The sequence below is a fragment of the Dermacentor andersoni genome, chromosome 4 (assembly GCF_023375885.2).
Source record: "Dermacentor andersoni chromosome 4, qqDerAnde1_hic_scaffold, whole genome shotgun sequence".
Taxonomy (NCBI): domain Eukaryota; kingdom Metazoa; phylum Arthropoda; class Arachnida; order Ixodida; family Ixodidae; genus Dermacentor; species Dermacentor andersoni.
Window position 1 is genome coordinate 45691743 of NC_092817.1, and position 17143 is coordinate 45708885.

A 17143-nucleotide genomic window follows, 5' to 3' on the forward strand; every position below is an offset into this window, starting at 1 on the left:
ATAGAGCGAATACAAATGTAAAGATACACGAGAACTCATGGAATCACAACGGATTATGAAAAGAGGAAGTCTCTGCGTAAGCGACATCTCGAAATCGCTGTACGGCTCCATGTTGGCTCCATGTGTTTTCCTCATAAGTAGCCAATACCTTCTTTCTAATACCTTCTCTGCGCGCAAGCCTACAAACGTACACTGGATTGTGTATTCTCATGCGAAATAGCTCGTGAACTCGGTTGGCAGTTTGCGCTACTGCTGTCTATAGAGATAGAGGCAGACTTTTCCGATAAGCTGGAGACGTTAGTCATGCTGATCGCCTCACATGCTACTCCACGTGCTGGATAATAATTATGGTATATACAAGGATCACATAACCGCACATGCAATGCATACGCTTACTAATATGCACATTCAGAAAAAAACTGTTCACAATGGGGCGCGCCGCTCTACTCTCGAAGCGCGACTCGATCTTGGAGGTGCGGCACATTCTCGAGCCGTGGAGCATCATCGCCTGCGTGCTCGCGACGCGCTGAGAAAGCGCTTCTGGTCTTTTTGTGGCCCCTAGAAGTTAATGAAACTTTTTGCTAAAACTTGTTAACGAACGAGTTAATGAAACTTTTGCGTTCCGTCAGTGAGAAGAATAGGGGTTTCGAAGGGTTCAGTTTTTTGTTAGCTACAAGCATATCAAGCAAACAGACAACGAATCCAGAGGAAACACGGGGGAAAGTAACTTTTGTATTAACTTGAAATGTAGAACCAATAAAGAAAAGGGGAAATGAAAGTGAACTACAACGCAACTTGCCGCCAGGCAGAAGTCGGACGCAAATCTTCCGCACTGCGCATGCGTTGTCATACAAATTAAGCTATCGTGGCGGCCACACTCCCGCCATATATCTTGGGTATTTGCGTATGTGTGAAATATTAGGCATGGCGGTGTTAGCTAGTGGTACTCACTACCATGCTGACGGATGTGGAACATCCTTTCTATATACCGCAGGTGCTCTAATGAAGCAAATGCACTGCCTGGTGAAAGATGGGGAATATGTTTTATATTTACCAGCGCCCTTGGTCATAATATCCGAGAAAGAAATCAAAGTCCGTAACTGCCCGAGGCACTCTAGGCCAGTTCAGGAAAGAAATTGGCAGCACTTTAATGTGCTAAGCGCCGCACAGTATTCGCTCTATCCCGTGGGTTACAGCAAATATGTGCTTATACAGGGAGGAAAATACAGCACTAAAACACCTAACAAATTATCAGCCCAGATTGAGACTTGGGCAAGCATTGTCGCCAACGTCTCAAGCAAGACGTGTGTATTGCGAGCCTGCCATCGGAGTCGTGAATAAAACGTTCCGTGAGGACGTCCTAGCCGCCATGAAAGGAAACCAATCGCTCGATGAAAAATGTGCTGTGCGGGGAGAGCTGCTTGAATGTCTTCGATCGCTAAAGTATGTCCGCTTGCAGTAAGGAGGGCTCGAAATACATGCCTTGCTCTAAGGGATGAAATTACGTTGCAGAATGAATAATGCAACGTCACGTTCCATACAGCGCTAGCGAATGACGCAGCTAGCGAATGAATAGCAGAGCGGCGGTATATACTATGACCGGGAAGGTCATAGTACCCCGGCTCCGTAGCGAAAGACGTTTTTGAATTATTGGCATAAGGGGCATCATTTGCACATGGGTCTTTGTGTGTCACCTTCTGTAGCCTACGTGACAAAGTATTGCACGTATTATGCAGCATAGCGGTATAATGGCGTTCCTCCGGTTGGAATCTGAGCGATTTCTGCCATCAGGGGCGCCAGTGACTGTACTGGTATACGGTGGCATGACGTTGGACGGAGACGGACGAAGTGCTCTTCATCTGAAGGTAAGTTAAAGCAGCGGGATGGGACGAACATAGACGGAGAAAACATACGCAGCAGGTCTAGCGCTGTTTGTACTTTTGAGTCCATGGTGCGCAGCATTTGGAGATGGCGCTCCATGCACCACATCTCTTTGCTACTGCAGCTCTTGAGCAACTGTTGTGGTCCCCACAGACAGACAGACAGACAGACAGACGGAAGGACGGACGGACGGACGGAAGGACAGACGGACGGACGGACGGAAGGACAGACGGACGGACGGACGGGCGGACGGACGGACGGACGGACGGACGGACAGACAGACGAATAATTTGGCTCCAGGGTTTTTTTAACGTGCGCTCAAAGCGCTGTAAATGAGCGTTTTCGCATTCCCCACTTACCTGAGCATGGTCAACGCTGCCGAGAATCTGCCACGTGACAACCTGCACATCAACAGAATGGCCATAGTCACTTTAAGAAAATATAATGTTTGAGATATTACCTCCAAACAAGCTGAAAGGAGTGCCCCCTTCCCCAACGAAACTTCGAAAGAAGTATGGTGGGCTCTTCAGGAGCAGCGTATCAAGAAATAGCGGGCCCAGGACGCCTAGTCCAAAGAGGCTTGGACTGCGGCCTTGGTTTCTACGGGACAAATAAAGAACACTGAAAAGAAATTGCATTTCCTTTCCCACTCCTTGATAGCCGCTGGGCCGCCATGGCGTGAACGAGTCAGTGTGTAAGCGTGAAATTCTTATACCAACTCTGAGCTGTGCTCCGAGTTGGTCAATTCTCTATCTGTCGAAAGTCACAAAGAAATAAACGAAAGTCAGTGAGATATAATAAAAGCGACTGAGAATCAAGAACCAAATGAAATCCGACAAAATATAGAGCAAGTGGATATATATATATATATATATATATATATATATATATATATATATATATATGTATATATACATAGTCATATCATTAGAAGGCAACAAACACTGACACCAAGGACAACATAGGGGAAATTACTTGTGCTTAATAAATGAAATAAATAATCGATGAATTAATGGAAATTAAAGTGGATGAAAAAACAACTTGCCGCAGGTGGGAACCGACCCCACAACCTTCGCATTTCGCGTGCGATGCTCTACCAATTGAGCTACCGCGGCGCTGTTTTCCCATCCACTTTCTTGGGTATTTCTGTGTGCTAGTAGAATAGTAGTAGTCCTAGTAGAATTTATATATATATATATATATATATATATATATATATATATATATATATATATATATATATATATTAATGACCTACCGAATGACTTATGATGCCTGTGCATATTCGCTGACGACCGCGTTGTCTATCGCCCTATTAGAAAGTCTGTTGAGCACCTGATCCTCCAAAATGATCTTAACCAAATGACTAATTGGTGTGACACCTGGCTAATCCCTCTGAATTCATCAAAATGTAAGGTGATGTCTTTCAACTGTACAGGTACTAACTCGGACTATGCCTACTGTATCAAAAATGCTCCATTATCTCGATCTTCACCAATAAAATATCAAGGCGTAAATCTTTCAACAAACGTCAACTTCTCACATTACCACTGTCAGGGCCAGTGCTTCTTGATCGCTGGGTTACTTGCGCCGCCACCTTCGAAGTTAACCTAAACTTAATGGGGAAATGAGACCTCCACCCAATCGTAGCAGTTGCTACAAAGGAAGCCCATACGGGTTCCTCGACAGAAACGCCTCGCAGTTGAAGAAAATTTAGTCCTGGTCCGGGACACGAAAACCCGGGACCGCACTTTTTTTGCCACTCCGGTCTGGTCTACCCTCATAAATGACTTAATTAAGATGCTGTAATCAATCTAAAAGAGAACCGCACGTTTCATTTCTTAGAATTATGAATACCATGCTAGCATGACTCAAATAAAGCTTCACCTTTCCCTTCAGCTACTAAGTAACCGTCGTGACGTAGCTTATTTGTCATTATTTCATAAGTACGCCCACCACACTAACAAACGCCCCCTGCGCCTAGAAACTTCATCGCACACGTCACACAGATTACATAATCATTTTGCTTTCACGCGCCTCTACAGTAAAACTGAAGCATTCAACTAGTCTGCAATTCAACGTCCCATTCGTCTCTGAAACAACCTCCCCGATAACATAGTTGCGGAAACTGACCGTGAAAATTTCAGGCACTCACTCAACTCGCTTAACCCTTGTTAACCCATGCTGTCATAATCACTGCTTATTTTTCTTTTTCCTACTTTTTCTTTGCACTATAATACATTTGTTAAAAAACTTATAGAGTTGTTTTTATTGTTCTGATACGCAGCTGCATGTCTTAATATTGTTTCTGTAATTTTTAGACTGTGCACCTGGTTGGTGTTTTTTCTTTTCGACAATCATATTGTCACGAGATTGTCACTTTTTATATGTTCACTTGGTTTTATGTCCCCTTACTCAATGCCCCATGTAGGGGCCTTGTAAGGTATTTAACAAACAAGTAAATAAAAAACTCACCACTTCCACAAGCATTTAGCGATCTCCCCACAAGCGTATATTCTCTATTCTCATTCTTCTCGCGACACCCTTTCACGTAGAGGTTGTTTAGAATAATACCTTATAAATAAATAAATAAATAAATAAATAAATAAATAAATAAATAAATAAATAATGTTACCGTTCCTGAAAGACCTCGATGCGAGACATTCATGACAGAAAGGTACAGCAGTCATAGGTTACATGATCAGGTGTTCTTCGATGGTAAAATTGAAACGACGATAACACATCATCAAACCAGTGCAGACAGAAAAGTCATTCCATTTTTGTGCAGTAGGCAAGAAAAAGCCCTTTTGATATGTCCGCTGTACTGGCAAGTACAGGATAAACGGTGCTTGGATGACTGTTGCGTGATACGGTTATGTACAAGTCGCATGAAATCTTTGTTTGGGGCTAAAAAAATTAAAAGAACTTGCGAAAAAGGGCAGATACCAGCAATTGTACCATGAGACGTAGTATGGGGGAGATGAGATTGGCAGTTTTTGGGCAGTAACGCTGGTGCGGCAAGAGTAGTTGGAATAAATCTGGTGGCACGGTTTCAGAATATACGACTTGGTATGGCGTTCAGCCAGCCCTGTGCACACCTCATCGGCTTTGAGAACAGCCCCGATTGCGACCTATACCATGCATGAGGAGACGCTGACGCATATGTTTTGTACAACCAACATTCACAGAGATAGCGACCGACTTTTTTAGCATCTTCTCGGGCAAACATCGGCGCCAGACAATTTTCATGTCACTTTATTTGGGTCGTTGGTATTACCCAAGATAGGCTACATAAGGGTACGAGCCGTGCTGCAGTGTTTACATGACGCAGGTGTAGCCTGAAAAAAATTTTATATACTACTCTGCTGACGACTAGCATCATACCACCACCACCACCTCCATCATCATCACCGGTTCAATTTTCATTTTTTTACTCCATTTCCTAGCAGGGAGTAACAGGTTCGAGCACACAAGCTAGAGTCGACATCTCTGCCTTCCATAGATATATATACTACTACCAATATGAATTAGAGAGAAAAGAAAGGAAATGCAGGAAGATTAACCAGACGCACATGCATTCGGTTTGCTACCCTGCCTTTGGGAAAGGGGGTGAAAGGATGAAAGGAGAGAGAAATGGGGAGTGAGGAAGAGTGGTAGTTCTCCGTGACGGTGCGCATCAGATCTGTAAATGGTCGCAGATAAAATGTAGCCGTCAGGTACCATAGCGATTAGATTCGCTTTGACATTTATTTATTGCACCTCAACAGCTCAAATACCTCCATACAATTGGATGAATAGTTACATTACTGCAGAACATTGATGCCACACAGAGCAGAACAAAAATGGTTAGAAAAAGAGTTTAGTACAAACAATTGCTTTCTCTTTCACTGGGCTTGGCTTACCCGCAGTACGTTCTGCATTTGCGAGGAGGCACGCTTTGCGGATGTGACAGGAAAGAAAAGTGGAGTGTATACTTTAAGGAACTGTTCATTATGATGCTGCTGCGCTCACGCAAGGAAGTGCTTATTTAAAAAATAACTTAGGAACAGTAGCCGCGTCAATCGCAACTGTACAACAATCACGCAGGATTAAGTAATTAACCACGCGAAGTTGCGAACTTTGATCAACCAGCACGTTCCCAGAAAGCGACTGCATATTCACATGATGCGTAAGAACTCGGGATGGTGACAAGCCTAGCATGCTTAATACCTCGCGCACGCTGTGTACAGGACATAATTAAGCTGGAGAGTACAAATTACGTCATTCAGGCAGGTTCGTTAATCGGTGCAACGCCGTGCGAGACAGACAACGAAGATGCGTAGAATGTACGTAGAAGATGCGCTCTAAAATACGCGAGACCAGCGGTTAATTTCTGCGATGATGCAGCCTCTCCACAGGTCGGCACAGGTAGTGAGAAAGCTAAGCGTGGTTAGAAGTGCCGTAGATCCACGCGAATTTCGAGAACGTAACATAACATTAACTACTCAGTCGTTCCAGTAACTTTCATCACATCAACCTTTGCAGGCATTTCTGAACTTTCGCATTCTCATTAAAAGGCAACCTCTTCCGCCTTCACCTTGATGAAGTTCATTCGAAGAGACAGGAAGGCCTCTGCAAACTCACTCCACTCTGGCGATGTGGTGTGCAGATTCAGCTGACACTTCCTTCCCCTTTGCTCCGACCAGAAGCCGCCACGCCGGCTCGCTCTCCCCCACTGCCGGTCGCCCGTTTTCCCCGCGCTCCGCTCCTCCTCCACCGACGGCGGCAGCGGTGGCGTTTCGCCGAAACCATTACGTCAACACTGGGCCGGTGCGCGGAGCTAGCGGCGAGGCGCACGCCGCCGCCGCCACCGCCGGAGGCGAGGCTTTTTGAGCGAGAGAACCCGAGGCCCGAGGCCACAGCGCGCGCAGCCTCTGCGCCCGCCGCCGGACCGGGCGCGCAAGAGGAACCCCGGACGGACGAACGACGACGCGAAAGAGCAGGCAGCAGCGAACCCGCGACATGCGCCGGAGCGCGCTGCCGGTGGCCCGAGCCGAACCCGGCTGAGGAGACGGGGCCGACCGAGAACGCAACAGGCGGTCAGCAGGCTCCCCCCACCCCTAACGCGCCCCCCACCCCCTCCAAAAACTTTGGCCGTGCTTTTGACTTTTGTGCTCGCTTCTCTTTCCACTCCTCCGAAAACCCCGCCGGTGGTGCTTCGGTGAGCTTTCTCTTCGTGGAACTGTGGCGTGGCACGAGTGATTGAGGAGCGTGAGCTGGTGGCGGCGGGTTGAAAGTCAACGGCGGGTTCGGGGCCTCGACTCGCGTCGAAAGAACGACGCAACGCTGCTGGACTGAGTTCGACTCTCGTGCGGTGAACTTGGACGGAACTGTGGTGTAGAACTGTGGCGGGCGACGGTGGCGCGATGGCCACGACTACGCGTCGGTGTCCGGAGCGCAGGCGACCGGTCGCCCTGGTGGGATTCGCCGTGCTCGTGTGCGCCTGTCGCTGTTGTTGCTTGGATGAAGGTGAGTCTTTCTTGAAAAATCATAGTATAACCGCAGGACTCTGGTATAACAGAGTACAGTCACCTATAGGTGACACGTGACGAAGTAAAGGCAATGAAATGGTAGACACGTGCCAGGAAAGTTTGTAAAATTAACGTTCCGGCTCCAGCACGGAAGCCTTATTGGGAACAAGCCTTTATTTCGGAAACTTTATTTGTGTCGACTTTTGCGATCTGCATCTGTCTCCTTTACGTCCCATAAATGTCATTTCTACAATCTCCGTTCATGATCGACCGATTGCTCACCTTTTGCTTTCCTTATTGCCTGGCTCACTGTTAAGTGGTTGGCAATGTTTTACAACATGATAAGGCGAGGAAGGTGCACTTTCATATTTGATGGCGCCAGCTGGAAGCTTAATCAAGCAAACGGAACAACGAAAAAAACAAAAAGGTTCCGTTAGAGTTGCTGTCGCGTTGTGGTTAATTGCTATGGACAGCGAAGAGATTGCCATCGTCCGATTCTCCTGAGGGAACATGTAGTAAGATTTTCCTCAGTGATGTCTGAGTTGAGCGACGTTCTTTCTCTTTCCTTTTTTTTTTTGGTATTGTGTTGACTTGGGCTTGTTGGTTGTGGGGGCCGTGCTAGAAAGAGCACGAAAAGCATGGGTGAATGAGGCAACTAAAAAACCGGGATGGGAAACACGCAAGCTCGTTCGTGTCCTGGCGGTATCAATATAGTTGGATCGAGATGCATCATACAACCTAGAAAACATAATGGTAGTAGTGGCGCAACTGGTCTTCGCTTTTCTTTTATGTGTGTTTCAGTGTGTCTAGAATATATGCAGGCTTCAATTACTCCCAGTACCTAACTTCGCTCCAGATTTTCCAAATCTGTGATCTTTTTTTTATGCTGAATTTTTTTTACTGTTATTACTATTATGTATAAAGGAGTTGTCATCGCCATTACAGGGTGACAAATGCTTTATTTTATTTCTCTTTCAATAAGAAAATGTCGAAGTTGTAATGTGCGGATAAAATGGTCCCGAGGAGTTCTCTGTTCGTAAGTGTTGTGCTGAATGCTTGTTTAAAGCTACTGTTCAATGGAAACTGTTATCTTGCAAGAAAACAGTTCACGTTGCTCACATTCAGATTCATCTGTAGTTAATGTAATGAAAAAAAAAGTTAAAAGGAAGACATGAGCTTTTCGGGTGATGAGTGGGCACTTCTGCCTTTACAAAGATCTTGCGTCTTATAAGCCCAAACGCACGGACGCTTACGATTACTTGCAGTACACTGCACACTTCCCAAAGTTACATAAGAGGTAAGGGCAGTTGAAGATGTAGACCCAGGCTGTCAGCAAAACGCAGTGACCACAGGAACACCTTCTGGTCATCACTCACTTCTAGGAGCGTGGTGGGACACAATCACGCGTGACACCGCGGTGAAAAGCTCACGGTCACTTTCGTTTCCCTGTTCCTGGTCCAACGGGTAGCGACGCTATGTGGAGCAAACTGTTTCTTCTTGGGGACAGCTTGGCCACGTAAAGAAACAAGGCTCGATCGCATCTGTCAAACGCGCTCGTTCCCCGCCACCGACCCAGACCCTGATTCATCTGTTTTTCTTCCGCCCAAGCATGTCGTTCTCCGCGCACGTGTGATAATTGGGCGCTTTGGTCGTTACCCTGACAATTATTGGCCGTGTACGGGAACGCCCATAATGACCGATAATGACAGCGATCGATTGTTGCCCCGCAAAAGAACCACGCGACTCATTGATATGCCGCGCCGCACACGCACCGCTGCGGCGGGCGTATATAGTATATGTAAGCGCGCTCGTATAAACAGGACCGCCGAGGCCCCCCGCGCTCCATTGACGCCGGCGGCAAAGCACATAGCTCACGGCCTACAGCGAAGCCTCGCGTTTGCCGCGTGCGCCGGGCCCTCGACGTCGAAACACGTGGTGAAGTCGGCAGAGAGGAAATCGTCGTTCGGGGTTGCGCCAAGCGCGTGGCTTCTGCACCTCGTTGCCACACGCCGGGCTTCAAACGCGTCAGTTGTTCGCGCTTCCGAAAGATTAAACGACGCTCGCACCTGTTGCACAGGCTGTGCGCGCATGAAATGCAATCGATAGCGGAAAGGCGGTGGACTACAGTCGGCAGCTGCGTGCGGACGCGCAGTGAGTGTTCGGATTTCTAGCGGAAACTTTTTTTTTTTCATTGTCTCTGCATAATTCAGGCGAATGACGTAAGGAAGGCGAGCTGAGAGGTTTAGTCACCATGGCATTGTTTCCTTGCCATCAAGAGAGGAAGCGTAAGAAAGCGATGAGCTGTTCCCGAGTAGACGTTCTCATGGATTCTGCGTTTTTTAGCATAATACGCTGAGTCAGATAGGAAGAAGAAGGAAGAGACGGTCTTCTTTCTCTTTGTTCATGTAAGCCCTCATCAGAGCTGTTGGCAGCAGCGAGGCAGCAACTCGAAAAGGAGTTAGTGTTAAGCTTGGTCAGTAGCTTTGTCTTCGCTAGGATGTAGAAGTGAGCGAGAAAGACATCGTCGTCGCTTGGCCAGCCGTAGTGAAACTGCATTCGCCGCAGGGTGACTGGCACGACATGCTTCTAACAATACCGATATGTCAATATCGCTGTATGAATTAAACGCAAAGATCATGGTTTGAGCTCTAGAACAACCTATACGTTACAGCGTTGTCTGATCTTTCTTTTTTTTTATCGGCGGTAGATTTAGTATTTGTGCCTGGAGCCTCGTGCACCTTGCTTCGAGCCTCGAACCCAGCGCCACGCCTTCTTCTATTTCAATTCGCTTCAGTTTCAAATGGCTCTACGACCGTTTACATTAAGCGAAATGCAGTTGGTGCCGCTAACGTGGTTCATGTCGGCACTCAGGGTTTTCCTCTGAGTGGCCCTGCTTAAATGTTTTGAGCTGTCCGCAGAGCTTAGAACATCAACCTGGAGACGGGGCATGCTTAGAAACCACCGACGACGAAACCAAATGGACCGAACGGCACCACCCCGAGTAATGTGTGTGGTTAAAGTGCGTCACGTCTCTGGAAGGTGTCACGCGCTCGCGAGTGGGTGAGGCACGCAGGTTGTGCCAAGTCGGCGAGAAACGTTCAGAGTAAACAGCAGGAGAGAAAAAAACAATACAAAAAAAAACAAGGCAGTCGAGAAAGAAAGGAGTGTCAGCAGCTTACGGAGACGTGCAAGAATAGGCAAATTCAGAAATGGCGAGGAAAGACTTCTTTTTTCGCTCTCTTGCCTTTCCTACTTCTCCGCACTTGCAACACATCCCCAAGCCGGCTCCCGTACCCCATCGGTCACCGTTGGCGGCTCCGAGTCGCCGACGGCGAGCGGTCCCTGGAGCGCCAAGCCCGGTCGCTTCCAGGGAACGAGACGCGTCATAGGACTATTGCTATGTGCTGCTGAGTACATGGCTGCAGGAAATGTTATTGATCGGTCCATTGGAACTGGCCGATCTTGCCTACTTACGAGTACTTAGTAGCAGTCGCACTTATAGGGATATTCATGCATCACTACAAGCGCCGAAGGCAGTGCTGTGATGGCGAAGAGACTGCAATTCTGGGGGTTTTACGAGCGAAAACCACGGAGATTACGAGGCACGGTGCAGCGGGGAACTCCGGATTGTTTTTTTTTACTATGCCTACCGTTTTATAATGTGCACATAAATATAAGTACACGAGAATTTTTGCATGTCGACACAATCAAAGTGCGGACGCCGCGGATTAGATGAAACCTGCGCGAAGACACTGCAGTATACTCTTTTTGTGCTACGACCAGTCCTTCGAAAGTGAAACGCTTGCACGCCGCGCCACTCTAAGCCACCTGGACGGAAGATATTTCTTGTTAGACGAGATCTCTATCGGGCATATCATAGCTTCAGAAAGGCCTGCTGCTTTTCCTGAAGGCAACAGGACTGAGCTACCGTGTGTGACACATCGCTGAGAATTTTCGTTATGTCGGCTATTCCAGTGCACATAAACTCTCCACTCTTTCACCTTCCTTTAACCTTTTTCTCCCCTTCTCCCATGACAGGACATCCAATCGGGCTCAGTGTTGGTTAACCTCCCGGGCCTCTCTCTCTCCCTCTGTCCTATTGCCGTATACACATATATAAAGAAAAAGAAATCTTAGAACGAGAACATACACGGGAGCTACAATTACACACTTGTAACAACGCGAACAATAAGCTTTTAATCGGCGTCGTATTCTCCTTTCCGGAGTCTTGACCTATACTTTTGTCGCCAGATTTGCCTTATACATGTATCCCAAGTGAATTAAAGAACGTTTTCTGTCAGCTCATTTTTGGGGCCGTACTCTCAGTCGACCACTTTCGGGGATACTTTCACTGCTTTAACTTTAATATGCCGTAATGCCCAACAAGACAACTCCCTTATGCGATGAGTATCCTGTCAATACATTCAAGGACGGCAATCAAGTGCTCTCTACCTACGCTTGCAGCGAGTGAGACCGCACATCCTTAGTGACTTGTGTGATACTATTCGAGCAAGCTTAAGGGTCCTTCGTACGAGGTAATCTTTAGGTGAGAAAAATTCAACTTTAGTTGACTTTCAGTACATTTCCCTGCACTAAAAAAAAAAAAGAAAAAAAGAGCGCTAGCTTGACGTAAACCAGCGTTGATAATCTCTAGGGCTTAGGATTGATAATTTTCTAAATACCAAACCAAATGCTGCTCCTCGAAATGACAACATCGTGTCTGCCTTACGGCGAGTAGATATGAAAGGCTTGAGCGATTTGTACCGTGACATCATGCGCGGTGGCAGTGTCCGGAATACATGCTTCGAAAATAGACGGTTTTAGTTTAGAGTCCACACGTGTTGCGTACGCGACACGCGCGCGCTGCGTATGTAGGTAAGTTCTTCCTCAGACGTCGCGAGGCGGACAGCCCTATGAAAATTTTGCATTGATTGGATAGATGGATGGTATGAGCGACCCCTTTGGAACGGGGCGGTGGGTTGTGCCACCAAGCTCTTTCTATTATACTGCCTAATGTCCTACCTAGGTTAAAAAAGAAAAAAAAAAGAGAAAAGAAGAACACTATGAACTCCCACAACCAAACTTTCTGATCCCCTATTGCGAAATTTGCTTTTGTACGTCTCCGTTTTTTGTCGCTTCCCTGCTTTTCTTCCACCAATCTTCCAATCGCCTCTTACTTATCTCTCTTGTGGACATGTTTACTTTCCACTGCTCTCGCTGAACTCAAGGGCTTCAAGGAGGCCAGTGGTGCCTAAATCGACTGCTGGGCAGACGTCTTCGCATTCTAATAAAACATGCGCAATCGTTTCCCTAGCTTTACCGTAGCAAGCACATGCTTCTTCTCCCTTCTTATATCTCGCTTTGTAGGCACGCTTTCGAAGGCATCCTGATCTCGCTTCCAAAAGTAATAAGCTTCCCTTTGAGTTATAATAAATTGTTTCTTTCCTGATTTCGTTTTTTTCCTCTTAAGTAGTTACTCATGGCAGGTTTCTTTTCCATTGCCGCCACCCATGAGATTATTTCAGCCTCCCTAACATTGCGCTTGACGTTCTTTGTTGCTGTATTGCCCACCCTACATGCCGCATACTTGCTAGTAAGCTTCCTAGTTCTTTTCCTCCACTGTTAATGAATCTTTTTCCTATGCAGATACCTCAACACACTCCCAGCCCATTTACTTTCTTCCGTATTCCCCAGTCGTTCTTCCTAATCAATTTTACTGCGAGCTTCGCTTACTTCAAAACTAGTCCAGCCCATATCACCCTGCACCACTTCATTTGTAGCTGATTGATTTAGCGTGTTTTTCAGCGCCATCTAGTGCAGCATTGCAGAATATTGACTAAATTATGGTTTCACCGTCACAGCTCCCTTCGCCAACGTAAACGCTCCGACGCTGGTCGTCGCCAACAGTTTCTCGCGAGAAAAGCCCGCAAATCCCGCACGCAAAGCCTGAGGTTGAGATTACGTTCTACGCATGCGCACTCTTGATAGGCAACGGGCTCACGTGCACAAAGCCGTTGTGTGCGCTAAACTAAATATGCCTGGTATAGCGCTAAGCGGTATCCGTGACTCATTGAGCTACACGCCTTCTACACGTGGCATCACATCTGAAAGAGCACAGACTTTCTGTTACCCGGGAGCTGCTGCGCTGACCTGCTTGCCCGTGTGGAGCGAGGCCTGGTGCACCGGTGACACATCTTTCACCATGAAACATTCGATAGAAATATGTGCTACTCGGGGAACGAACGATGAAATAATAAGTGGACTGATGAAATGTTATACATGAACAGAAAAATAATCAATTGTTGCATCGATGAACGCGGCACTTATTAGGTTAGATTTATATGGGCTGGTAATAACATAAGTCAGGGGTTCCCAAATTGGTTTCCGCGAACGGCATTTTAGGGTTCCGCGAGCAGCCAGAACGAAGTCGGTGCCCCTTTCCCTTTTGGGTGGATTGGTGCTCGGCTCAAATGATTCGATAAATATTGCACTTCTTTTGTGCTTACTTCTAAGCGGTTCAATCGATTAATCGCAACAATCGTTTCGAGATCGTGGTAAACACATCGGTGGACATAAAGTTTGGAGGGACGCCTAAGCTTCGCCTTTAAGAGCGGAACGTGATAGAATTCAATTATCCCTGAGTGCTTCTCAAGCTTCCCAGCAACTGCAGCGTACGTAACCGCAATGTTCACTGGGAAACGGTGGCGGCGAACGCTTTGCACGAAGGCGAGCTTCGTGCTTTTTTTTTTTTTTTTTTTTTTTTCATGATGCGCAAGGAACCGAGGTGGCCGCGCCACTCCTACTGACAGACCTCGAACGGCAGCTGGAAAACGCTATCGCGTAAAAAGGGGTTTGTCTTTGAGTCTAACCGTAACACAATTATGTTTTCTCGTATATTCAAACTACAGTCCGACGCTATCATGTCTGTGGATTGTGTTTGAGCTGTACTTTACGCTTTTTCACCGTATTTTACCTTGAGAAGTTCAAGTAGTTCAGTAATTTTCTTGAGCCACATGGAGGACCTGCGTGCTTGGGTATGCGTGGTTCGATATACTTTTTGCCGGAGCGACGTCCGACGCCGAACTTTTTGCGACACGGGACTCTTAACGCTGTCGAGTTAAAAGTAGGGGGGAGGGGGATTCTCTAAAGCCGGAAAGTTTGGGAACCCCTGACTTAAGTAACGGCGCTGTCAAAATGCAGGAAGCACATTTGCAGGAACACATATTCAAATGTCTTAACAGAAGTGCAATAAACAAAGTCACAAGGCAGAAATAATGGCCCATCTTATTGCTTCAATAAAAGAAAAGAAGAACGATACAACATACAACGGCATTCGGACAGCGAAGAAACAACACGTTATTTCCTACTCCATAATACTAGTCAACAGCATGACTGGCCTCCAAAATATTTCTTTAGCGCTACAAGTGGACGTTTTTGAAGAGCAGTTGTTGTCCACGGGCCCAAATCAACTGTTCATTTATTGATAAACTATGCATCGCTCTGTTATACGTCGCATAAAACATTCAGTAAAGCGCCTGATTGCATGACTAACCTCACTATATTTAGCATCTTGAGGAAATCTTGGGGACAACGAGTGTTTATTATTCTACGTGACATTGGGGAAGAGGGAGGAGGTGAGAGGGGGGTGGTGACCACTCCGGATTGCATTGCACTCAGCCGATCCTAATGGACTCAAATTTTTCTTTTCTTTTCATTATGTTTTTCGAGTGTCATTGCGCATGGGCTGTCTAATCCCACTGACTGCATGACAACAGCAAAATGTCCTTTTTACAATAAGGCAGACGAATGAGAGATATCCAGATGAACGAGGGACAAAAGATACCTTAATTGGGGGAAGGTGCGTGCCTTATTTAACTGGAATGTAGAAATAATGATGTGCAAATGGAAAACGGCAACTTGTCGCCTGTGGGAGCCGTACCCATAACCCGCGCATGATTTATTCTATGTTTTATACTGATTAAGCTAGCTATCACGGCGGCTGTCAGCTCGTGTACTTTATTGAGTATGTACGAGTATGTCTGTGCGCCATGTCCTAGAAATGTTAGCCAGCAACACTCACGGTCACACAAGGAAGGAAGGAAGGAAGGAAGGAAAAAGTGGAGAAGGAAAAGAAGGGAGGTTAACTAGTTTAGCTGAACCGGTTTGCTACCCTACACATGGGAGAGGGATGGGGGCGGCCACGTGGGCGACCCCACGGTCACACAAGAAATCACAAAGAGGGTAGGAGTGTGAATTTAGTTTTCGCAGTGATAGAGTTATAGTGCATTATATCATTAGTTTGTTTAATCTGCAGGTCAGTCATTGTATGTATGTATAATATATATATATATATATATATATATATATATATATATATATATATATATATATATATATATATATATATATATATATATATATATATATATAATGAAGGCCTTCACTGGGCCCCTAGGGTAAATAAATAAAGTAAGATTATTTTTGAAATAAACTCCTGCATTTAATACGTACCCCCCTCCCCTCCTCCGCCCCCCTTTTATTTTGTTGGATTACGTTCCTTAATATTTTAATACATAATTGGCTCAAGCTTGCTATACTATAGCTCGTGGTACAGGCAGGAGCAAAACATTCATGTTCTTTTCATTGCCACAACGTATTAACTGTCACTGCCATAGCGGCGAATGTATAATATTCTGTATGTTGTAAAAAACGTGCTAAAGTAGGACAAGAGAAAGGGCATGGACGCAAAGGACACTGACGAAGAACATAAATGCAGCGCTGCGTCCGTCTCCTTTGTCAGCGCCCTCTCTCTTGTCCTGTTTCTTTCGCTGTTCTTTACGCAACGATCACTCACAATCTAACTGACCTTTCTCTTTGAAACCCAAACTACAGGACCGGCGCCTGCCTTTACTTTACTCTTTTGCGCCTTGCCTTTACTCATTAAAGCATGAACCAACTAGCCCAAGCAAGAGTTTTACTATTTGAAACACCCTGCACCCTCCAGGCGTCCCGCAATACATGAACATGCATGAGCACTAAACTGACCTGCTACCTCCTCTGCCAACTCAAGTCATCAAGGCTATCCGCAGTAGCAGTAGGAACTGGAAAGTATAGAAATGAGCGCGAAGCGCAAGAGCAGTGGTACCTTGTCATCATGACGTCACCGAAACAATAGGCATTCATCATTCTTAGAAATAGTCCGTTTAAAATAGAATTGTAATATTATCGCAGTTTCCGTAATTTGTAAAGCTACCATTCAGTTAGAGTGCTCTTGCTTTTATACAGCAGCAGTTTGGCGCTATTTATTCCTCTAAGATCGGCACGAAGTTTTCAAAGAGAGAGGGAAGATATTTAAGGAATGACAGAAAAGGCGACCTCAGGTAAAGACCTCTACTCCGTCACTCTGGCCAGGTGAAAGGCGAAGGGGCAGACAGGAGGATGCGAGTGATGGCGATTAAAACCCCTAAATGAAATAGAAGTAGCGCCAGCTTTTGAAGATAGCCGCCGTCCTCTTCCCCTGAGCTTTCCCTCGACGCTAGGCCCTCTCATTGGCCGAACGCCGTCACGTGCTCTCACGTGCTTTTTTTTTTCTTGCTTTCTTTTTTGCTTCCGCCGACATCGCGGCGCTAAACATAGCAAGCAGCGTACGTAGGCGACACGTTTCACGCCTTCTATGTGCTTTTCTAGTGTGGTTCCGCGTTCGCGATGCCGTGTTGCTGTGCCTTCGGGTGCAGCACACGTGAAACTGACGG

General features: G+C 46.3%; 1 protein-coding gene across 1 annotated transcript in view; it reads left to right on the forward strand.

The window, feature by feature from the left end:
* Positions 1 to 6763: 6763 nt before the first annotated feature.
* Positions 6764 to 17143, forward strand: part of LOC126537046 (relaxin receptor 2-like) — a 171340-nt gene continuing 160960 nt past the window's right edge. The window contains exon 1 of the mRNA XM_050184158.3: positions 6764 to 7389. Coding sequence (XP_050040115.1) covers positions 7287 to 7389 — 103 coding nt within the window. The 5' untranslated portion in view covers positions 6764 to 7286. The remainder of the gene's footprint in view (positions 7390 to 17143) is intronic.